At 38.5% G+C, this 25,068-nt stretch overlaps 1 protein-coding gene across 3 annotated transcripts in view; it reads right to left on the bottom strand.

The window, feature by feature from the left end:
• The window catches only part of LOC121858302, a 108,956-nt gene extending 91,794 nt beyond the window's left edge, over positions 1-17,162 (bottom strand). For all 3 annotated transcript variants that reach the window (XR_006087412.1, XM_042354629.1, XM_042354630.1), the window contains exons 1-3: positions 17,026-17,162; positions 12,648-13,260; positions 3,409-3,516 (exon numbers count right to left, since the gene is read on the bottom strand). Coding sequence is in view for 2 of the 3 variants with exons in the window: in XM_042354629.1 (XP_042210563.1) it covers positions 3,409-3,516; positions 12,648-13,241 (702 nt within the window). In the remaining variant the exon portion in view is untranslated. The remainder of the gene's footprint in view (positions 1-3,408; positions 3,517-12,647; positions 13,261-17,025) is intronic.
• Between the last annotated feature and the right edge of the window lie 7,906 nt (positions 17,163-25,068).

Genomic DNA, 25,068 nt, shown 5'->3' with positions numbered 1-25,068 from the left:
ACACAGATGCATGGTGGGTGACCTGGGGCATGTAGGTGACACAGGGCATGGTGGGTGACACAGAGCATGTGGGTGATGGAAGCATGGTGGGTGACACAGAGCATGGTGGGTGACACAGAGCATGGTGGGTGACACAGAAGCATGGTGGGTGTGACACAGATGCATGGTGGGTGACACAGAGCATTAGGTGACCACAGATGCATGGTGGGTGACACAGAAGCATGGTAGGTGACACAGAAGCATGGTAGGTGACACAGAAGCATGGTGGGTGATCAAGAGCATGGTAGGTGACACAGAAGCATGGTAGGTGACACAGATGCATGGTGGGTGACACAGAGGCATGGTGGGTCACACAGAAGCATGGTAGGTGACACAGATGCATGGTGGGTGACACGGGAGCATGGTAGGTGACACAGAAGCATGGTAGGTGACACAGAAGCATGGTGGGTGACACAGAAACATGGTAGGTGACACAGGAGCATGGTAGGTGACACAGAAGCATGGTAGGTGACACAGATGCATGGTAGGTGACACAGAGAAGCATGGTAGGTGTGACACAGATGCATGGTAGGTGACACAGATGCATGGTGGGTGACACAGATGCATGGTAGGTGACACAGATGCATGGTAGGTGACACAGATGCATGGTAGGTGACAGATGCATGGTAGTTGACACAGATGCATGGTGGGTGACAAAGCATGGTGGGTGACACAGATGCATGGTGGGTGACACAGATGCATGGTAGGTGACAGAGGTATGGTGGGTGACACAGATGTATGGTAGGTGACACAGATGCATGGTAGGTGACACTGAGATGCATGGTGGTGGCACACAGATGCATGGTGGTGACAGATGCATGGTAGGGTGACCAGATGCATGGTAGGTGACCAGATGCATGGTGGGTGACAGGAGCATGGTGGAGCACAGAAGCATAGTTGACACAGATGCATGGTGAGGTGACACAGATGCATGGTGGGTGACAAAAGAAGCATGGTGGGTGACACAGATGCATGGTGGGTGACAAAGAAGCATGGTAGGTGACACAGAAGCATGGTAGGTGACATAGAGGTATGGTGGGTGACACAGAGCATGGTGGGTGACACAGATGCATGGTAGGTGACACAGAAGCATGGTAGGTGACAAAGAAGCATGGTAGGTGACAAAGAAGCATGGTAGGTGACACATATGCATGGTAGGTGACAGGGCATGGTAGGTGACACAGAGCATGGTAGGTGACACAGAAGCATGGTGGGTGACAAAGAAGCATGGTGGGTGACACAGATGCATGGTGGGTGACAGGGCGAATTGGGTGACACAGAAGCATGGTAGGTGCACACATATGCATGGTGGGTGACACAGGGGCATAGTAGGCGACACAGAAACATGGTAGGTGACACAGAGCATGGTGGGTGACACAGAAACATGGTAGGTGACACAGAAGCATGGTAGGTGACATAGAAACATGGTAGGTGACACTGATGCATGGTTGGTGACACAGAAGCATGATAGGTGACACAGAAGCATGGTAGGTGACACTGATGCATGGTTGGTGACACAGAAGCATGATAGGTGACACAGAAGCATGGTAGGTGACACAGAAACATGGTAGGTGACACAGAAGCATGATAGGTGACATAGAAACATGGTAGATGACACAGAAGCATGGTAGGTGATGTAGATGCATAGGTGACACAGAAGCATGGTAGGTGACACTGATGCATGGTAGGTGACACTGATGCATGGTTGGTGACACAGAAGCATGGTAGGGTGACATAGGTAGCATGGTAGGTGACACAGAAGCATGGTAGGTGACACAGAAGCATGATAGGTGACACAGAAGCATGGTAGGTGACACAGAAGCGGTAGGTGACACAGAAGCATGGTAGGTGACACAGAAGCTGGTAGGATGACACAGAAGCATGGTGACACTGAAGCATGGTAGGTGACACTGATGCATGGTAGGTGACACAGAAGCATGGTAGGTGACACAGAAGCATGGTAGGTGACACTGATGCATGGTTGGTGACACAGAAGCATGATAGGTGACACAGAAGCATGGTAGGTGACACAGAAACATGGTAGGTGACACAGAAGCATGGTAGGTGACACAGAAGCATGGTAGGTGACACAGAAGCATGGTAGGTGACACTGATGCATGGTTGGTGACACAGAAGCATGATAGGTGACACAGAAGCATGGTAGGTGACACAGAAACATGGTAGGTGACACAGAAGCATGATAGGTGACATAGAAACATGGTAGGTGACACAGAAGCATGGTAGGTGATGTAGATGCATAGGTGACACAGAAGCATGGTAGGTGACACAGAAGCATGGTAGGTGACATAGATGCATAGTAGGTGGTGCAGGTGGCCATATATGCCGAGATTTTCCCAGATAATTTTATATATCTCAGCCTTTCCCAAGTTATACTCGTACATTCCAAGACCACATCCATTCCGAGTTATCGAGGGTTTATTGTGACTTGTGAAAATATTAGAAACTTGTCTATCTTGAAAATTTAGAAACAATCTGGGGTGCTTGATATAATCTTATATACCTGTACCTGAAAATATGACTTGAATGGAGCATGTTCTTTTATATGGCAAGAGAAAAATTGCCAAGAAATCAAATGAAATGTTTAATATTTGCTGTATAAGTGTTATTCAGGGAATCATACATCTGCCAGCCATGACATCAATTACAGTATGTATTATTCATTTGTTGCTACGTGGAAGGCATAATAAGCATCTGCCCACAATGATGTTGGCTGTTGTAGAACTCAGGAAGTTATGCTTTTTAAAATTGCAAAAAATAAATTGAATAATAGAATTTTAAAATCTCCATAAACTCACCTTTTTGACGGTTTAATTACTGTTTTACTAGTCCATAATGAATGGGTTAAAGTTACACATAACATATTACTGTATATCTAACACATACGACACACCAGTAATGTACTCCATTAATTTGAGGCACTACAGAGACATAATAACACTTAGTATAGTCATGTAACTTAAGACTTGTGTCACTGTCTTTACGTGATGGGTCTATTATAGTTCACCTCAGAGTACAGTAAGTTGTTTGTCTGCAGTGATGCAAGAGTACCACACTATTATTTCAGAGGCAACTGTGAAATGTTCTTACAAAAAAGCATCCACTTGTTAAACCCATGAACACAAGTCAATTGCCTCACATCAGATGGATCAAGGTTTTGGGTACTGCTATGGCTCAACAAGCATGAGTTAGAAATATCTTATGCATTTCTACCACAAATGTCTTTCATAATAATAATAATAATAATAATACTGTAGTAATATTAATAATAATCTTTTGAGTCACCTGTGGCAACCTAAAAATTCACATTGAGAAAATTTATTAAACCTTCATGAGAAATGTTTTGCTTACCTTTTCCTTGCCTCTGTTTTCTGCAGCCTTTATTGCGGTACAATGATCTAGCCTCTCAGCTTCCAAAATTGCCTCTTTTCTCTTCAGTTCTGACCGTAACAAAGCTATCTGTAATACAAGACATTTATGAGTCTCTCTTTATGCTTTTATATTGATAAAAATGTTTTCTATGCTAAATGCAAAAAAGAAAATTATATTCAATGAGTACCTAATACAACAATACAGTAGTTGAGATTATATTTGGGTCAGATCAGTTATATCAGTATAGGGAGTCCTCGTTATTCATATGGGTTCTGTTCCTAAAAGTTCATACATATAACAATTATAGAGTAACTCAACAAGTTTTCCCATATAAATCAATGCAATAAGAGGGGATTAGGTTCCAAGCTGGTCAAGTTAAGTTACATTTGTTGGTTAATCTGAAATAAAAAAGAACAGAAGCAGGTACTAATCATATAAATATTGTACAAAAATATATAAAAAGAATTCTAATTAGTAAAATTCAATACAGTAAGACGTCGATTTAAAGCGATTCAATTTAAGATTATTGATTTAAAGCGACACCCATAATTAAGGACAATGTTTTAATTTAAAGCGAATCTTTCCTATTTTGCACAAGTCAATCTGGTGCATCATACTGTAATTAAAACTTTGCACCTAAAGTTTCTCTGGGCACACTACATTGTCCTAAGGGCAAAGCTGTACTGTACATGTACTCAAAATAATGTACTAAATGATTACTAAAATTTTTGTCTCGTGCAGACTATAGCATGATTATATTCAAATTAATCACTATCTTACAAGAATTCTAGCAATGCAAATTATATTCTCCCCGGTCACTTCTGTGACAAAAACAAAAACTCAATCTAACAACATAAATAAACAAGTAAATACTTCACTAGACCTTTGGCCCCAACTGTCAAACATGTCACTGTCACCTACCCTCCCTCCCTCCCCCATCTCCCAAGCCAGGGTTGGGTGGTTATAGGCTTACAGTTTTTATCTAATATAATATCACAGACTAAAGTTAGGAGAATATAATTTACATTACTGGAATCCTTGCAAGACAGCAAATACTCTGAATATAAACGTCATATATTTTGCACAAGTGATAAAATTTTAGCCCTTTGTAATAAAATTAATTAGAACATATCAGTTCAGTGACATTTTATAAGAGAAAAACTTAGTCACTCTTTAGGACAGATAAATAAATAAGCACTAGACCATGGCATCAACTGTCAAACATATCACATCATATCACCTCCCCCCCCCATCAGCTGATCCCCAGTAAACAGACCATTTCACGTCCTAAGATTTTAGTTGAGTTGATTTATGAGTGTTTGTTTTGACATAATACTACAAAAAACAATGTTTATTTTATTCTAGATGGGCTGAGGTGCATCTGGGTAGACTCTCAGTCTTTTTAGTATTTTGTGTTTCTCTCAAGTACCAAACTAAATTATTCCATTGAAACAACACTTCAATTTAGTGTGAATTCGGCTTAAAGCGACCTCTCTTGGAACGTATCTCGTGTTATATCGACGTTCTACTGTACATCGAAATTAATTTTCTTCCGAATCTCTGAGGTGCTCTAGACTGCTCCTCTATTCACCAGAAAAAATTAAATCTGGAAAATCCAGCATCAGTCCAGACGGTTTGTTTTCGTACATGAAGTTGAACCTCTGTGCACAATGTCATGCGGTCACATGTCTGAATGTTCTAGTCTCAATCTGAGTCCTGCCTTCATATGCATAGTATCAGTGTACTGCACCTCGCTAGCTTTATTAACGTGAACTTTTTTGTAGAGTACCGAGTACCTTTAACGGGGATACAAGAGGGTTTTAAGAAATGGGTTAAAATAATGTAAGTACAGTCATGCGCCGGTTAACGTCCGACCGAACAACGTCCAATCGCATATACGTCCGTGCGTCCCCCCCCCCAAAAAAAAAACGTAACGCCTGCTGGACCACCACTCCACGACCCCCTGACGGAGACACGATGATCCTCCCCATACTCGTCAGATGTTATGTGTCAAAGGTATATGCTTCCTTACTTAGGCTTTTTTTAAGCATTTGCCTACAGGTGAAATGTTAACCTACATCTATTGAGGATAAAATCTTTCACCTACAAATTGACAATAACACATTTGCTGTAATCAGACATATCTAGTTGCCTTAACAATTGCAACCCCAGTTGCAATTGGGGTTGCAATTTAAAATTCTGTGGCATTACTAAAAATAGTAAAGTTTCTGGTGCACTCTAAGATTAAGAGAGAAAACGGAGGACTCAGGCGTCCTGATGTGAGAGAAAACGGACTCGTATGATGAGGGACCAAATAAAAAAAGCATAGCTACATGTTTTGTGGACTACAGTATTAAGCGTACCCTTTTCATCACTTTGTAATAAACCTAGCCATGCCTATGTGTGTTTATGATATTTACCATAACATTATATATATATTTAGTGGGTCTAAATGGTCGTAAAATGGGAAACTTGGGGTTGGGTCTTGGGTGCCTCAACCAATTAGAATAAATCCCATAGGTTCTGTACTTTCGTTATCGGCGGGTTCCCAATTAGGCGAGAAAACCAAGGGATGACTGTACTGTACTGTATATACTTGTGACACTGGCCAGTTGCTTCTGGTGTTATGGTACAGGGGTACCAAGTGACAACACTAGGATCCCGCTTCCTCTATCAAGGAATAAACAATAAAAATTTAAATTGAAAAAAAAAAACACTCAAATAATGGGACCTAGCGAACCGAAATGGACCTAGAGCGGGCACAGTCACGTATGCATCGCGTATTCTTATAGATTGTGCGGCCAGGCGTACGTTATCTAGTGAATTTAGTCAATATTGTACAGTAACAATGGACCTAAGTGCAAACCTGTATTGTACATGTACTAAATGATTACGGTACTAAAATTTTTATGTCTATTGCAAATATAGCTTGTTTATACAGGTATTCAAATAAATTACTATCTTACAAGAATCCCTCCAATGTAAGTTATATTCACCCAGGTCGTTTGGGTGGCAAATTATGAGAAGAGCCGAGTCACTCTTAAGTAATGATAAATAAACACGCAGGCCTTCAGCACCAACTGTCAAATCTTATCTCAAATAAATAAATAAACAAACGCCAGACATTCTGTCACCTCACCTCCCGCCCCCTCTTCCCACCCTGGTGATTTCTTTATGTTTATTTTATATAATATCTCAGACTAAAGTTAGGATAATATAATTTGCATTGCTGAAATCCTTGCAAGACAGAGATTAATTTGAATATAAGCGTCATATATTTTGCTCAAGATATAAAAAATGTAGTACATTAGTGTACAATACTGTAGTACATTTTATAAAAAGTTTTTCAACTGTATTTTTGGGTAGATTTACATAAATTTCTTCATATATTTTCATCCATTTACATGCACACACCATACTAAAAGACACATAAAATAAACAAATGACCTTAGTGCAAAGCTGGAGTGCACATGTACAAATTTGATTACGGTACCAAAATTGTTATGTCTAGTGCGAATTACAACATGTTCATATTCAAATAAATCAGTATCTTACAAGAATCCCAGCTATGTTAATTATATTCTCCTAGGTCATATCACTGGCATTTTAAAATGAGAGAAGCTTAGTAGGACTGTTAAATAAACACACAGAGACCTTCGCCTCAAACTTATCACCTCAACCCCCCACCCCTCACTGGGTGGCGTAGCTGGCTGGCTCCGTCAGTCCCCCGCCAGCCGGGCTTTTAAGCTTACAGTTTTTATCTTATATAATATCTCAGACTAAAGTTAGGAGATAAGAATTTGCATTGCTGGAATCCTTGCAAGACAGCCAATAATTTGAATATAAACATCATATATTTTGCTCAAGAGATAAAAATTGTTGTACATTAGTGTACAGTACTGTAGTACATTTAATAAAAAAGTTTTTCAACTGTATTTTTGGGTAGATTTACATAGATTTCTTCATTTATTTTCATCCATTTACATGCACACACCATACTAAAAGAAACGTAATAGAAATAAATGACCTTAGTGCAAAGCTGGAGAGCACATGTACTAATTTGATTACGGTACTAAAATTATTTTGTCTAGTGCAAATTATAGCATGTTTATATTCAAATTAATCAGTATGTTACAAGAATCCCAGCAATGTAAATTATATTCACCCAGGTCATTTCACTGGCTTTTTATAAGAGAGAAGCTTAGTCACCTAAGAACTGATAAATATACACGCGTTAGACCTGGGCCTGTGCCAACTGTCAAACGTACTACCTCCCCTCCCCCCACGCCCCCTCGCTCGCTCCCACCCTCTCTCCCCCATCTGCTTGGCGTTGCTGGAATCCTTGTAAAACAGTGAATAATTTTAATATAAACGTCATGTATTTTACACAAGAGATAAAAATTAATCACCTGTATCACATTACAGTAGTGATTTAACAGTAAAAGTGCATATGTACGTATATAGTATTCCACATACGGTACACGTAAGTATAAATAAAAAGTTTATGTGATGATCGGACAACGTCCATTTCGGTTAACGTCACGTTTCCAAGAACGTATCTAGGACGTTACCCGGCGCATGACTGTAGTGTACTGTACCTATTTTACAAAATGAGTAAAATTAAAAAAATAATATTAATCTTATGAAATACAACACTTGCTCGCTGAAAACTGTACAGTAGTCTAATCATATTTACTGTAGGCCTAACAAGAGCTAAGACCATACATATGTAAGCAGGCTGGGGGATGCAGGCGACGGCGGCCTGATCTGGGGTTGCCTTTTTCTTCAGGTTTATTTATTGATTCAATATTATATTCTTGTACATGATCAGTCTTCTATGGTGTACGGTTCATCATGATTAACATAATATCTTCAATAAATGAGGAAAAATACAATATGTAAGTTGTAATTTGACTTTAAAATAAAAGGATAAGCTGTATCAAAAGGTATTCACTCAGGATGCGTTCCTATGAGAGCTTTCCGATAACCAGCTTACAACAGGGTCACTATGACACACTGTACTATTGTATTTGAAATGAAGATACCTTCCTAACATTATTTATTTCCTTTTAATGATACATGATGGCTCAATTTGGCTACTTGTACACTTAGACAAATGACTAATGAATAAATCAAGGAATACACAGATGCATAATACTTTACACTACAATATTACTTATGAAGTGATGATAAATACACTACAGTACATCACTAATTTACTAAGTCCTAAAGACAGATGTTGTGGTAAGCATGAGTAGTGAAGGAGCTAAACCTATCAAATGTTTGCCCTTTGTAAACAAATGACTCATGGTGTTGAGGCTGGGATGCTTTTTTCAGCAAAGTTGATTACTGAGAAGATTTTATCAACCTGGCACCAAATGAACCTGAATATGAGAATTATGATGAAACTGAATCTCGGGGGAGGGAACTAAACAACCGCTCTACCCCACTTCCCCCACATGCTGCTCCCAGATCACTCTCACCTCCCAAACAATATACCCCTACAATTATTTCTTTCTAATTTTTATCTTTATAGTACTGTACAGTATACAGTTTTCTCTTCATTCATAAAACAAATTCTGTGATTACTTACAGATAACACTTTACAGTACTGTATACAGTAGAACGTCGATTTAAAGCGATTCAATCTAAGATTATTGATTTAAAGCGACAACCACAATTAAGGACAATGTTTTAATTTAAAGCGAATCTTTCCTATTTTGCACGAGTCAATCTGGTGCATCATATTTAAAATTTTGCGCCTAATGTTTCTCTGGGCACGCTACACTGTCCTCAGGGCAAAGCTGTACTGTACATGTACTGTTCTCAAAATAATGTACTAAATGATTACTAAAATTTGTGTCTAGTACAAACTATAGCATATTTATATTCAAATTAATCACTATCTTACAAAAATTCCAGCAATGTAAATTATTTTCTCCCCAGTCACTTCTGCAACATTTTACAGTACTACTGAATAAGCAAAAAACAAAAACTCAAACTAAAGGACATAAAGAAATAAATACTTCACTAGACCTTCGGCACCAACTGTCAAACATGTCACTGTCACTCCCCAGTCAGGGTTTGGTGTTTTAGGCTTAAAGTTTTTATCGTATATAATGTCACAAACTAAAGTCAGGAGAATATAATTTGCATTGCTAGAATCCTTGCAAGACAGCGAATAATTTGAATGTAAACGTCATATATTTTGCATGAGATAAAAATTTGTGCTCTTTGTAATAAAATTCTTAAATTAGAATTAAAATTTGCATGTCTAATGCGAGCTATAGCACGTTTATATTCAAATTAATCACTATCTTATAAGAATTCCAGCAATCTTAAATTATATTCTCCCTTGTCAGTTCAGTGACATTTTATAAGAGAAAACTTAAAGTCACTCTTAAGGACAGATAAATAAGCACTAGACCTTGGCAGCAACTGTCAAACATATCACCTCACCTCCCTCCCTCCCCCCATCTTCCCAGCCAGTAAACAGGCCATTTTGTATCTCTTAATTTTAGCTGTGTTGATTTATGAGTGTTTGTTTTAACATAATACTACAAAAAACAATGTTTATTCTATTCTAGATGGGCTGAGGTGCACCTGGGTAGACTCTCAGTCTTTTTAGTATTTTGTGTTTCTCTCAAGTACCAAACTAAATTTTTCCATTGAAACAACACTTCAATTTAGTACGAATTCGGTTTAAAGCGAACTCTCTTGGAACCTATCTAGTGTTATATCGACGTTCTACTGTATAACAACCATCTCCGTGAAAACAGTTGTTGGCAATCAGACTTATGTTGGATTTTCAACTTGGAGAGTTCTGTTTCATATTTTGTATTGTTGATATAATAGTGTTTCAATAACCTTGTTATGCATTATAACAACAACTGATTTTCTTTAAACAGTCCAGATAAGCAGTGAGGAAGAAAATTTCCTGGTACAGTATATAATTATAATACAATACAGTATTTCCTTGTTTTAAACAAGTTCATTAAAAACGATTTCAAAGTTAAACAATTGACATATTGGGACAAAAATTCTAAAGAAAATGTGAGGTTCAGAGTTGAACCTTTCAGTGAGCACAAGGTTAGCCTAATTTGAATAAATTTAAAATTGCTTATACAGGTTGTACCTCTCTAGTCCGGCATTCTGTGGTCCGGAAACTCCCGTGGTCCGGAACGATTTTAGTTTATCCAATAGGTAGATAGGCAGCTTTTTTTTATTTTATTTATTTTTTTTTTACTTAACTGAATTATTATTATTATTATTACAGGAGCATTAAATTTTTGCCCCTTAGGCCCCAATGTGGGTCAGTGACCTATGCCCGGGTGGGCTAATCCCCTTAAAAAAAAAAAAAAAAACGCGGGAAATTAAGGTTTGTTTACATCCGGCAGTTCGGCTGCACTCTCTCGCTCTCTCTGCTTGTCTATACAGAGTACAACATTTAACCCTTCAATATATATGAGCAGTAAATAAGTGTTGTTTTCATATTCTTATGTAGAGTAATGATATATTTTCACATGTGCGTACTTACATACGCGCAGTCTCACTTTTTTTTTACCATTAATAGTTAGCTACTTATATTGTTCCATTTATTAACATTAAATAAAATTACAGGAACTTCAAACAACCATATTAATTTTTTTACATTAATTTTACTACAGCTAAAATCAGGGTCTTATTTTCTTCAGTTTTATATGTAGAACCAATCAGTCACTGGTTTTGTAAGCTTTAACATAAACAATGCCGGCAGCCGCCTCGTCTCTAATATTCCACGTATTATTAATAAATTGTATTGTTAATTTTGCACACACAAACATTAATTCAATAAAACAAATTCAGAAACATTAATTAAAAGATATATGAACAGGAAATAAGTGTTGCTTTCATATTCTTATGTAAAGTAATGACGATATGTTTTCACGTGTGCGCATGCGCACTTACATACGCGATCTCTCTTTTTTCTTTACCATTATCGTTAGCTACTTCTATTGTTCCATTTATTAACATTACTTAAAACAATCATATTAATTTTACTACAGCTACAGCCAAGGTCTTATTTTCTTCAGTTTTATATGTAGAACCAGTCAGTCACTGGTTTTGTAATCAACGAAAACAATGCTGTGTCATTTCCTAGTGTGTTTTAATATTCTACGTATTATTAATGAATTGTATTGCTCATTTTGCACACATAAACATAAATTCAATAAAAAAGACATTCAGTAATAAACAATAATGAATCTTTTGTACATAAGAGAAATGACGCTGTTTACACGATTATGCACGTCGTCTGCACGTTGGCGGGCCGTTCAAACCCGTCGAAATTCAAGTTTCCGTAGTCAAAATTTTTATTTATTTTTTTTTTGTGTTCCAATAAAATAATTAAAGAATTAAAAACTCGCGAAATTTGAGAAGCTACTATATGACATTTAACCCATCAATATGTCTTCAAAGAGACCATGATGCAGAGAAAGTGGTGCTAGTGCTTCCAAGCATAAGCACAAGTCACTATCTATCCAGGAAAAGGGTGAATTTGCATGGTCCGGCAATTTCCATGGTCCGGCACCGGTCAGGTCCCGAGGTTGCCGGACTAGAGGTACAACCTGTACCAAAATCTATTACAATAATAAAACTGATACATAGCATTTCATAAAATACAATAGCACATATTTTATGTACAAAACACAGAGCCTCAAACCATCCTCCAGGCAACACGACACAGTTCAGCCAGACAGTCAACCAGCTGACTTAGCATCATATCTTGGATATTTTTCTCATAAGCCTATCAAGGTACAGTAATATAGTTAAAAAAGTGGAATTTTATGAGCTTTCTAAGGGTGGCTTTGCAATTTTAATACATCCAATTATGAGGAGGGTGAGAGAGGAAATAAAGACAAATGTGACCTACCAGTATGACTGACAGGAGGAAACTGATGGTCAGCGGAATCCCACCCATACTTTGGTACTTTCTGCAAGCTTCCCTCATAAGATGATGCTATCATCTATCATGCAAGAAAATTTTATGTAAATATCTTGAAAACCTATTTTTTTTTTAAGTTTAGCGATGCGATTCGCGTAACTGATGCAAATAGTGCAACCCAATGATTTTACGTGATTTGCGTCACATTGTGAGAGGGTTAATGACTTCACTGAAAAGAAAAAATTTAGTTTTTCTCTCTCTCTCACATGCACACACACAGGCAAAAATATCTTACCTCTCCTTGCTTTAAGATGAGATCTTCCTCAACCTTGTCTTTTTCCAATTTTGTCCTCTTCAGTAATTGCTGTTGATTCTCCTCCCCCTCCAATCTCCCTGAAGGACAGGTAGTCTGACAAGAGCCTTTTGTACTGCTAAAAGTTCCTCCAGTTCCTTTCATAGGGATAGAATTATATACCTTGCCTGAAACATGAAGTAATCTTCCAGCTCCTGAGATAGCTTTTTGTGAAGTATTACATGGAATGATGAAGTCATTGAACCTGCTACTATAGCTGTTATTTGTTGGAGTACCTGGTTTATTCGCGAATGTTCCTGCATTTTTTATTTTGCTAGACAAGAGGCTTGCAGTATTTTTACTGTTGCATTTTATGCTTGAAAACCCACTGTCATCAAAAGTATTTGTTGGATTATTGTGGTAATTTCTGGTGGTAATACTTTTGGAATAATCTTTCCCAGCTGTTTCAGGATTTGGGCTTTTCTTGTGATCCAAAATATTTTCATTCTGAGAAAGTCGAGAACACATCTGCGTGGCAAGAACCATGCACTCCTCCACTGCACTTTCATCAAGTTCTTCCCATTCATCATCATCCATTATTCTCAACTCTGCTTCTCTGGAAGAAAATTGCACCAAATGAATATCCCTGAATGTTCTAAAAATTATCTTTCTATCTAACTGTGTTACATATAATTTACTGTACATCCATCAAGTTGTTATTTACTGTATTACCACCATATAAAATCATCCTGCATCTTATATGCCAAAGGTTAACCCTAGGGGTATGCAGTCACCAATACTGAACTAAAATCAAGACTATATTTGACTCACTGATTCCCAGATGACCCCAGGATGAAATAATGTATAATTATCATATATTAAACAGGGAAACATAAATAAAATGTAGGCATTAGGTTATAGGTACGTGAGTGTTGTCACAACACTGCTATTACTTATCATGTAGCTCAGTGGTGTCAAACTCAATACCTTTCGAGGGCCAATTCTTATTTTAGTTACCTTCTTCAGGGCCAACACAAGTGCTTATATCACATATTTGCAGGAATACCTCATTTGGGTTTGTCCGGTCTTAAGTACGTACTGTATGTGAAATTCATTTTACTTAATAAACATGATTAATGCTATTAATAAGATAGCAAAAGGCTGTATATGCATTATTTGGGGCTACAATTTATCATAGAATTTCATTTGTGTTTTGAAATGTAAGAGCTCAATCTTGTTATGACAGTTGCGTTATGTACATGCAGAACAAGAACTGTCATGCAACTCACAACTTTGACCTCATTTTCCACTCCATTGCAAGCATTTTTCTTCCACAAGTTTTTCTATATTTGGCTCTAAGTCGGAGGATGGCATCCAAGTGCTTATCAGTAATACGGGTTCGGGACTTCATACCTAATTCTATCATAATTTCACGGGCTGATAAATTTTACCGTCATCCCGCAGGCCACACCTGACCATCCCAAGGGCCACATTTGGCCCACAGGCCATGAGTTTGACACCCCTGATAGCTAGTGGCACCTCCCAAACTCTTCCAATATTGCAAGTCCTGCAATGCTATCTCAAATAATACGAGTGAATTCCTCTCATTAACACCTCACAAGGATCCACCAGTTGGCCTAAAGTTACGGAAATTCGCTCTAACGGATTTTGTAAATTATGACCAATAAATTAGGGCTACAGACAAAAAATTCGCCCTTATGGAAATTGGGTAAATTTTAATTTTTTTTCTTCAATACTGTCCTTCAGTCAACCCTCGCTTTAAGCGGTCCCACTTTACGCGTTTACGCGGTACCCTGCCAAACACGGAATGCTCACTTTCCGCGGTGTGTGTACCCTTTTACGCGGAGAGCGGCGCGAGCAGGGTGCGCACAAGGTCGCCCAGTCATCAAAACATTACCGAGTTCTTCACCAGCCACCCACCACAGCCGGCCCAAGTCAGTGATAATGATAGTGAGGATATGGACTTATATGGACTTTGAGGGGTTTGACAATGAGGCCCTGCAAGCCTCTGTGGTGGATAGTGATACAATTGATACAAGTGATACAGGTGAGGGCCAATAATCTGCCCTCTGCCTCGGAACCAACCCCCCATCCCCGTGTGCCCAGCCATCTTTTCTACTAATGTAAGTTTTTTTTTTTTTTTTTTTTACAGGAATTAGCCAACCCGGGCACAGGTCAAACGAACCACAACGGAGCCTGGGGGCGAAAAAAAAGAACGGAAAGAAATTGAAAATATAGAAAAAAAGGTTATACTGTATTAATCTACACCACGAAGATGCCGGAAAACCAGCTTTATAAAGTGAGACAGATTGTAAGAGCATGGAAACACAGAAGAAGGCAAAGCATTCCACAGTTAATTATTAATTATTAATTGTGTGTGCATACCATCATAAAATTAAGAAGTTATTTTTACTACAACGTAGGTATTGTGTCTGAAAAAGTGGAGTTTGGGGGTCGGCCCAGTCTCCAGTTCAATTAATCCCATATGTTATGTTGTTCACTTTACGCGGGCCGCCGTGGGTTCACTGTATTAGAAAAAAATTCACAGAAATTATACAATTTATTTTGTGTGGATTTCTTGGTGGTTGCTACAATACTGTACAGGGCGAGGCAGGAGCCAGTAGTGCCCCCGTCTCCCTCCCAGTAACTGATTGCACCACCTTACCTCATCACCTCACCTAACGCAGCACTCAACATTGTTTGTGGTAAGCTATATTCAAGCGTTTTGTATATTTATTATCATATTATATCATAAAATAATCAATGTGTGTGTTAAAAAAAATTATTTTCATTCATAAATGTGCTTGTATTACGTCTTTTTTCCGGAAATATTTCCTTGGGAACGCATCTCCAATTATAATTATAATGGAAGTCAATGGGAAAATTGGTTTAGCATTACGGAATTTCACGCTACGGACAAATTTTCAAGCACACACACCTTCCGTAACCAGGGAGTTGCCTGTACAGGTAAGGTAACTGCTGCCTGAACTATTCACCTGGTAACAAGACACATGGCAGCTCCCTAAACGACCTTACCCACTTAACCCTACTTGAATTGTTACTGATCATAAACCCTTACAAAGAGTGTACAAGGTAAAAACCCACTCTTAGAGTACAGTACAGTATTGTACAGTGTATACAATACAGGTTGGACCTCGCTAATCCGGGAAGCTTGGGACCAGACCGGTTTTGGATTAGCGAAAATTCTGAACCATCAAAGTCAAGGTTAAAAAAGGAAAATATAATGCATAAAATGTACTATTACAGTACTGTTTAATTTCTCCAGTATAGACAACTTTTCTAAAAGTTTATGTCACATGCTTAGATTTTGCCGCATTACAACCACTTATACTGCTTGCTGGTCTCTTAGGAGGCATATTTAGTGGTAAATTATAATTATTTAAAGGTAAATTATAATTATTTAAAGGTAAAATATTGGCAACAGCCACTAGAAGTGAGCTATGACACCGTCCTGAACCATCGAAGCTGCCGGACTGTCGGGTCCCAAATTAGCGGGGTTCAACCTGTACTAAAAACTGTGTAGATCAGCATAAAATCTTCCCTTAGCTTTCAGTGTTAGCTTTGGTTTCTAATGCCCCATTTTAAGGGCTATGGTTGCTAGAGGAAAATTGAGTTTTCTTTAATTTGCCACAGGTGTTGTAGTTATGGATATCTCGGGTTTCAAACTTAGGGGTTTTGATGTGAATATTGTATTGTATACTGTACAGTATATAAGTCACCCTGAAGTGAAATAAGGTAATAAATTTTATCTTTTTTGTGCATGGATTTACCCAGAGGTGTGCAAAGTACTTAAATTTGTTACTCATGTAAAAGTACAAGTACTGTATTATGAGTTTTGACATAGTTACTGAAGTTGAAGTAAAAGTATCACTTGTGCAATGTACCTAAGAATAAAATAAAGTTGGAAGACTGGGGTAGGATGAGGGGGAGGTCACTGACAGGCACCAGCTTCAACAGACAGGTCACTTGAGGCTGAAGAGTTTGGGAAAAACTGTTATTCTATGTTCCAAATCTTTTCCTCAGTAATACTATATGATAGAAATAACTTTATTTCTATAAATTTTCAATTGGGTTCATTTTTTTAAAATAATCAGTCCTTTAAAATGCAGTAGCCCAAAACCTGCTACCTGCGACTCTCAAAAATTTCAAGCAAATCCACTCCAGAACTATTACAACTGGGCCGAAAGCCTCAACCTTGGCAACTACTGGTATGTTCACGACCGTCTGATATCCAGAGTGAAAAGATGATATGCTAATGCTAAAAATATTCAACTACTCATTATTTGGCAAAAGTATCACATTCCTTGACTCCTTAATAAACTTAAAACTTTAACCTTACTGTGATCAGCCTGTAGCACTTGTGGTATAGTATTCTGCAGTTTTTATCCCTTAGAGTGTTCTCCAGCAAGATCAACCAATGATGGGAAGATTAATCCACCAGAGTGGTGGTACATTATACATCCACTCTATATTCATAACTGAAAATAATACATATAATTAAGATCACATACTCCAAGGTATTAAATGAATATAATAACTTCAACATATATATAACATGAGACAAATTTAGCTCCTCATCATAAATTTTCTTAGTACGTACTGTATATTTAAGATGATGTATGCAACAGCTGTACGAGCACTTTGTTGATTTTATAATTTTCCACCCTCACGAGATGACTGACTAGTCATTTTTATCCCACAGAGAACATCCATTCTTATCATCAGTCAAAGAACACATATTTCTTCCACCCACTTTAGTGGTACAATTGGAGTACAATTGATTGAGACCCTGGCCCTCACTTCCCTAGCAGTGAAGTAATCACGCCCCTCATTCCCACCTTCAAGGAGATGTGAGGGTTCCCACACTACAAAGTGACCAAAAATTAAAACTTCAAGACAGGTTATATGGCAAATAAAATTGGGGGGATTCTGAAAAATTATTTTTTTCACAAAACAAAGAGCCAAGTGGCTGTCGTAATATAGGCTTCTTACTTGGAGATCACAGGTCTCTCTACTGACCCTCATAATTCTAGTCAGGGTTGATCTGCTAACCTATTTTGGGTGTACAATCACAGACAAAAGTTCATTCCTATGGTGAAACTGAGTCATGGGAATGAGTCTCCGAACTAGCTTACCCTGACTTTCATTTGGTTGGTGCGGTTGTGATGTTTTACCTTGTTTGAGGTTGATGACGCTTCATTTTGGAGGGAGCAAACTTTTGACCCCAACTGTACCAACCACACTTCCCTCATCATACCCATTTCCCCTAAATGGAGGAGTTCAGGCACAACAGTTACCTTCATAAGAAGGGAAGTCAATAAAATTTACTCAATATATTGACAACAATAATTTGTCAAAATCCGTCTGCTACTAATGGCGTGATAATATTGTTCAATGATCAGTTGCGGTCTTATTGTTGACACATGAAGTTCTGCATCACCAACCATGAATATTGACAGTGACGCTTGTATAGCTCTTGCTCTCGCAGTTTCGCTATGCAAGGATAAGCAAACAAGGTACAAACTTGTTGGACAAAAAAATGGCTGAAGAAGCAGATTATTACACTCATAAGAATCTTTTAACTGAATTGCGATGCAATAAGCCAGCCGACAACAATAATTTCCTGTGAATGGATGGAGAATATTACAACAAATTACTGCCAATGGTTATACCACTCATTTTAAAACAAAATACAGTGAAGCGAGAAGCTATTCCTCTAAGTCAGCGGCTATCAATAACTTTGTGGTACCTGGCCACTGGAAACACATATGAGGACCTGAAATTCATAAGTGCTATATCGCCAAAATCAATAGGCCAAATGGTGTCGAAAGATTATATACAGGTAAGGATACAAATATCTATAGTTTAAAAAAAAGTCAAGATCCCTGGGTCCCAAACTATAAATGGAAATTAAAATCTGAATAAATCCCAATATTAGATCATCCTTTCATAATGGAGTCCCAAAGGATATCCACTGGGAACACAAACATGATTTCATCAGATAGATAACAGGCACAAAAAGCATCTTTATTTTCATAAACAGGAATTTTTTGATGATTTTAAGAGATACAAATTTCATATTGTAGGTTGGGTTAGGTTTTGTAGATTAGGGGTAAAATTACAGTTTCATTACCAATTGGTTTTTGACCAGAAATGTAAGTACTGTATATCCAATAGTATTTGGTGTGATTCATTCAAATTTAGCCTTCATTTCTGTCGGAAAAGAGTCATTTTATATTTATCACTCCCCCCATCTCTCCAACAAATGACAAATTTTCACTTGTTACCACTATATACGAAATTGAAGTTGAAACTATGTTTTTCCGGTGGTTTTTGATGTGTTATGAACGAATTTGACCTTCATATCTGATGCAAATCAATAGTTTCTGAGATAAGTCCCCTATATCAGAAACTAAAGAACATTGAACGACTGTGGAGCTCCCCAGTTAGGTGAAGTTAGGTTAGTTTATATATTAGGTTAGGTTAGATTAGATTACATAAGGTTAGGTTAGGTTGGTTAGAGTCTTGTTTTTCTGATGGGTTTCGATGGGTTTTGAACACTTTTAATCTTGATTTTTATAGCAAATCTATAGATTCTGAGATGGGGGGCTTATCTCAGAAACTATTGATTTGGGGTCAAATTTGTTCACAACACATCAAAAAACATCGGAAAACACAGTTTTAATTTTGATTTACTATAGTGGTAACAAGTGAAATTTTATCAAATTTTCATACATAATAAAATGTCAAATATCTCACTTATACGTAATTTGTATCAGAAATGCCATGGAAGGAAAATTTCTTAGAATTGTCAAAACTACTGATTGCAACTTTAAACTTCCCAAGTTTCGTTTAGTTGCAACAAGTGAAATAATACCCAACAATCTTGGGGGTGAAACTGCAATATTTTGTGTTCGGAAGAAATCACAGTAAATGTATAGAAAACACTGGTTCCTTGAACCAGCAACAAGACATGGATTTTCTAGCTATCTTTATGATACATTGGTCAATATTTAGAAAATGACACCTGTCAACTGAATACAGTTGGTCCTCATATTACGCGGTCCCGCATTCCGCGTTTCACCGTTAACGCGGTGCCTTGCCAGAACCTAACATTCTTACATTCCGCGGTCGCGAACGCCATTACGCGGAGAGTGTCCGGCGCGACGCTATTTTTAGATTTTCCCCACGCGCCACCCGCCCGCCCGCCTGCCTGCCTCTCCCTCCTCCTCCCTCCGCTTGGGCAAGCGGCGCGGTAAGGTTGCGCAGTGTGTGTCTTTGTTGCGTTATCACTGATGTCATATGACGTATCAGACCTGTGATTGGCCATGCATCCCTACCCTCCTCTGCTGCTAGCTGTAATTGGCTTAAAGTATTATGACGTGTCCACCCGGGGGAGGGAGGGAGGGAGGAAAGACGACGCTTGACCTAGCCGCGGCAGTTTCATCCCTCAAGGCCACTCCGTGAAGTTGACTTTGAGGGATTTGTCAGGGAAGCCCTGACAACTGTAAGTGACAGTGATGATGATTCACCTAGTAATGGTGATTCACCTGTGGGCCAGTAATCTGCCCTCTGCCTCGGAACCAGCCTCCATCCCCGTATGCCGACCCATCTCTTCTACTACCGTAAGTGTTACACAAAATTTTTAGTTTTCTAACCTAACCTTTATTTTTCCTATGTTAACCTTTATCTTTCCTAACCTAACCTCTTCTATATTACTTGTTTTTTCATACCATCATAAAGTTAAGATAAATTTTTTACTACAACATAGTTGTGTGTCGTCAAAAAGTGGAGTTTGGGGATCGGCCTGGACTCCATTTCAATTAATCCCATATGTTATGTTGTTCACTTTACGCGTTCCTCACTTTCCGCGGGACCCTCCGGGTTACATTAACCGCGTAATATGAGGACCAACTGTATTGAAAATAGGTTTTTCTAATGTAAATCATCGTGTTAAATACAAATATGACCTTCAATGCCGTCGAAAATGAGCAGTAGTTGAGGTATTGGAAAAAACCTAACCTAACCCACAGGCCAAAGAAACTTAAGTAAGAGATATAGGATGATAAAGTGATGCGACTTGAATGAGGAAGTGGCCGTCAGTGTCCCTCTCTTATCACAGTACCATGCATGGTGATCTACATGGTATTGACACTCTGAATTACATCTCAAGACACTTGACAGATGAAACAAAAACACTGTGAGCCCTAAAAATGACAATGGATGCTGCTTCATTGTCCAAAATGAGCTGAATAATGCAGCACAGACGCCACCTTCCAACTGGCCGCGAATGCTGATTAGCGCACAATTATTACGTCACATCAACACTCACACTAATTGGCCAAATATTATACTTTACCTTTTTTCCTTTTATTCAAAAACTATAAATTTACGAATGAAACATCATAGAATAAATTATTTTTATTTATCTTTTCTCTATCTCTCCATACATGACTCAATATTCAGTTGCCTGGTGTCATTTTCGGTATTTTTGCTGTAGTTCACACAACATTCCTACCCCAAATCTATTATCGTATTCGAAAAAGACGTTTAATTTTAAGATAATTTTCTTCTACAGCATTACATTACCGTCTCAAACTTATAATAACGGAGATAGTGCATCCAAATCTTTTTCTATTTAATTCCATTAATCTTCCCTTCATAAATCGTCATGCACATGCGTTCCTATACACGTCACGCGGCCAATCAAAAGCGTTCTTTTTTTTTTTGCCACCAATTAACATGAATTGTGGTTACTGCTTATAGAATTTGTGGTATTTTTTGCCCAATCAGATTCGATTGTGATTTTGGGTCTCTCACGCTTCGAAATTCAAATTATTTCTGACCATGAAAGTCTTCGATGGGTGTCACTTCAATTATATGAATAAAAAACGAACAAGCAATAGCATTTTTTAGATCTCGTGGTGTTCGGTTCACCTCCCAAGCCTACTCGAATTTTGGATTCTAATTCAAAATAAGGTAAGAAATAACAGTGATTCCCTCTTATGGTGAGTCTAGTTACGTAAAAACACTGTGAGAGTTGAGTTAGGTTAGGTTAGGTTAGGTCAGGATAGGTTAGGGTAGCTCAGGTTAGCTCAGGTTAGGTTAGATTAGATTATCCAAAAAAAGGTTAGGTTTATATGATTTTCTCGTGTTTTTTGGTGTGTTTTGAATTCAGTTGGCCATGATTTTTGTCAGAAAATGCTCGATTCTTTCCCCCACCCACAACCCGGTTCCCAACAGGATCCCCTATCTTGCTGGGGGTAGAAGGGGGTGATAACTAAAAAACAGCCAATTTCCAAGAGGTAATAAAGGTCAGATCTAATCAAAACACACAAAAAACACTAGAAAAACATACAGTAGGGTCAATTTATAGTATCACACGGGTCTTTATTTCACTATTAAAAATAGGTTTTTCCCATGTATTTTGATGAGTATCGAACGAATTTGATATTCATTTCCACCCGAAATCACTCATTTTTTTAGATCTCCTCACTCCCTCCCCCCCCCACCCAACAATCATAATGGAAAAGTTACATTTTTTTTAAATAAATAACAAATTATATTACCAACCAACCAAGAAAACCTAACCTAACCCCCCTTCGGAGGCCTGGAGCGATGCGTGAGCAGGGGGTCAGACCACCTCCGCCATAAGTAAACAAATCACGGCGACACATGACTGAGTGAAAGTAATAATCTTGAAAATTTAATATCTCGGTTATCCTTAATTTCGTGGAAATATCAAGGAGGAAAGATGTCTAGAATTAAAACACGAGATACATATTTTTAATACGGAAATAAAACCGTGATTCTAAAATTACCAAACATAGTTTTGACTGGTATTTTTGAGTTTACACATTCCACATTCCACCACTAATCTATTATCATATTCTAATAAGACGTCTAATTATAAGATCATTTTTATCTATTACATTACTGTCGCAATGTATAATAATGGAGATAGCATATCCAAAATGTTCTCATTTTTCCATCAATCTTCCGCTATTATCGCCACCACCTCTCACACTGCGCGTTTCTCCTGCATTTCCTTCATAAATCATCACGCATGCTGCTCCCGACACGCCACGCCGACCAATCAAAAGCTTTTGTTTGGCAACCAATTAAAAATTAGTAGTTAATTTGCAGAATTTTTGGCCCAATCAAAATCGAATTTCTTGAGTCTCTCATATTTCGAAATTCAAATTCATTTCCGACCAGGAAAGTCTGCGGTGTCACCTCAATTATATGGAGCTGATTGAGAGTTTTTGGGAAAAACAGAAGAAACTATAACATTTTTTCAATGCATGGTGTTCTTCCAACCAGAGTAAAGTGTACTAAGTGTAAGACAATGTAAATATCGGAAAGACCAACATATGTGACGTTGGGTAGAATCTCAGAATCCAACGACGAACAAGAACCAGGCCAATAAGGTGAAATAGGTGATTCCATCATATGGTGAGAGTCAGTTAGGTTAGGTTAGGATTGGTTTTGTTTTCTAGTGTGTTTTGGTGTATTTTTATTCGCTTAGCCATTATTTTTTTCAACGTCTGAAAAAAAAAATCGATAAAAAAACCCGGCAATTTCCGACAATGAAGGTCATACTCGGTCTAAACACACACATACACTAGGAAAATATATTGACTTTCTAACAGAGTTGTGTGAACTACTATAAATTTACCTACTTTTCTAAACATTGACCAAAACATTTTCTTGTGAAATTTTCGGTTTTGTGTTAAGACATTAGCAAGAGCAGTCACACTAGAGGAGCTCCAAGACTCTCATAAACCAGACGTGACCAACAAATTCTAATACGTTCTTTTTACAGTGTAACACCTGACTGGTTAGTGAGCTGAATATTATAAGGATGAAGAAGATAAAATCAAATAAAAATAGACTCGGCACCTACCTGTCCTGAACCTTCTACAGTGAAGCTTATCAACCTACGTATATATCTTATCCACCAGTCAATATATATCTCGAAAAGTTTTTATAATGTATGACCGCAGACTGATGTTAGATAGTCCATGAAATAAATGTAACCTATAATTTATTTCATACACAAATAAAGATATACACTGTAGTTCCGCCAGTGTTTAATGCACAACACCTGACGTCACCAATGATGGAATACGACTACGAGGTCCTAAAATGTAGAGCCTAAATGAATTTAATATCAAATTATATTCATGTTCTCCCTATTAATTCTCTCATATAGTAAATTAATGTTTCTAGTTAAGATTGGTTTTACTGACGTTCAATTTCTTATAGAAAGAGTTAGTATTTTGCTATTTGGACTTTAGATATAGGGTACGTTAGTGTGGGTTATAGAATGTTTGGTTCCACTCAGGATGGGATGGAGAAGAAACTCACAATGTGCTCTCTATATACATGTTATATTGATGTACAATGCAGCTTGGTGCTGGGAAGGCAGCATGGTTACAAGCGTGATGTAGAAGAGAGCTGGTTGGTGAGGATGCTCACAGGAGGACAGCTTGTGGGTCGCCATGCTCGCTGTGGGAGCGAGGGCCGCCAGGCAGGCGGAGGAGGATGTGTTGCTGGCTGGTTGGTGTGGGTAGAAGATCACCACGAGGTCAGGTCTTAAATAGCGGGGGTAGGCGTGGCTTAGTAGTTGACCCCCGCTCCGTGATGTATGGCGGTGTAGAATTCGGTATTATGTTGTCTAGCACTCAGGATGGATGGAAACTCTAAGGTGGTTTCTTGTATAATATAAGTTATATGATAGACAGTCTGGTGCTGGAGGTGCCGTGTGGTGAGCTGCTCAGTAGAGACGTTTGGTGAGTAGTGTTGAAGGAGGTAGATGTGCAGGAGCTTCGTTAGAAGATGTTGCCTGTTGCTGGCCTCCTGGTTGAATGTGCTGACAGCGTAGAGCTTGCTGGAGGAGGTGTTGCTTCTTCAAGAAGAGACCAGAATAAAGCTGGTTGGTGAGGCTCAGAAGGACAGCTGGTGGGTGTGCTCGCTGGCAGGGCCGAGGACCGCCAGGCAGGCGGAGGCGGGCAGAGGCAGCGCCAGAGGAGGAGGTGTTGCTTGTTCAGGAGAGAGGCTAGAATGAATCTCAATGAGACAGAGCTTATACAGCAGCCGTGAGTCCTCTATGAGTCATGTTGGGAAAACCAGTCGCAGTTCAGGTGCAGAATACATCTGTTATGCTTGGCTCGGCAGTTGCTAGGATACGGCGGCGCATCGGAATGCAGATCGCGTTGTGGGGAGAAGTCCACTACAGCGGCGCTGGTTGACAGACCACGAGGCATACACTGGGGTGGTGGGGTCGGCTAGGCAGCGACAAACAGCGTTTGTAGGGAGAAATCCACTACAATACTCCCCCTCCCTCAGGCAGTGTAGGAGACTTGTTGTCTGCAGGGTT

Source organism: Homarus americanus, unplaced genomic scaffold (assembly GCF_018991925.1).
Source record: "Homarus americanus isolate GMGI-L3 unplaced genomic scaffold, GMGI_Hamer_2.0 scaffold57980, whole genome shotgun sequence".
NCBI classification, from domain to species: Eukaryota; Metazoa; Arthropoda; class Malacostraca; order Decapoda; family Nephropidae; genus Homarus; species Homarus americanus.
This window is presented reverse-complemented; position numbering and strand designations above follow the sequence as displayed.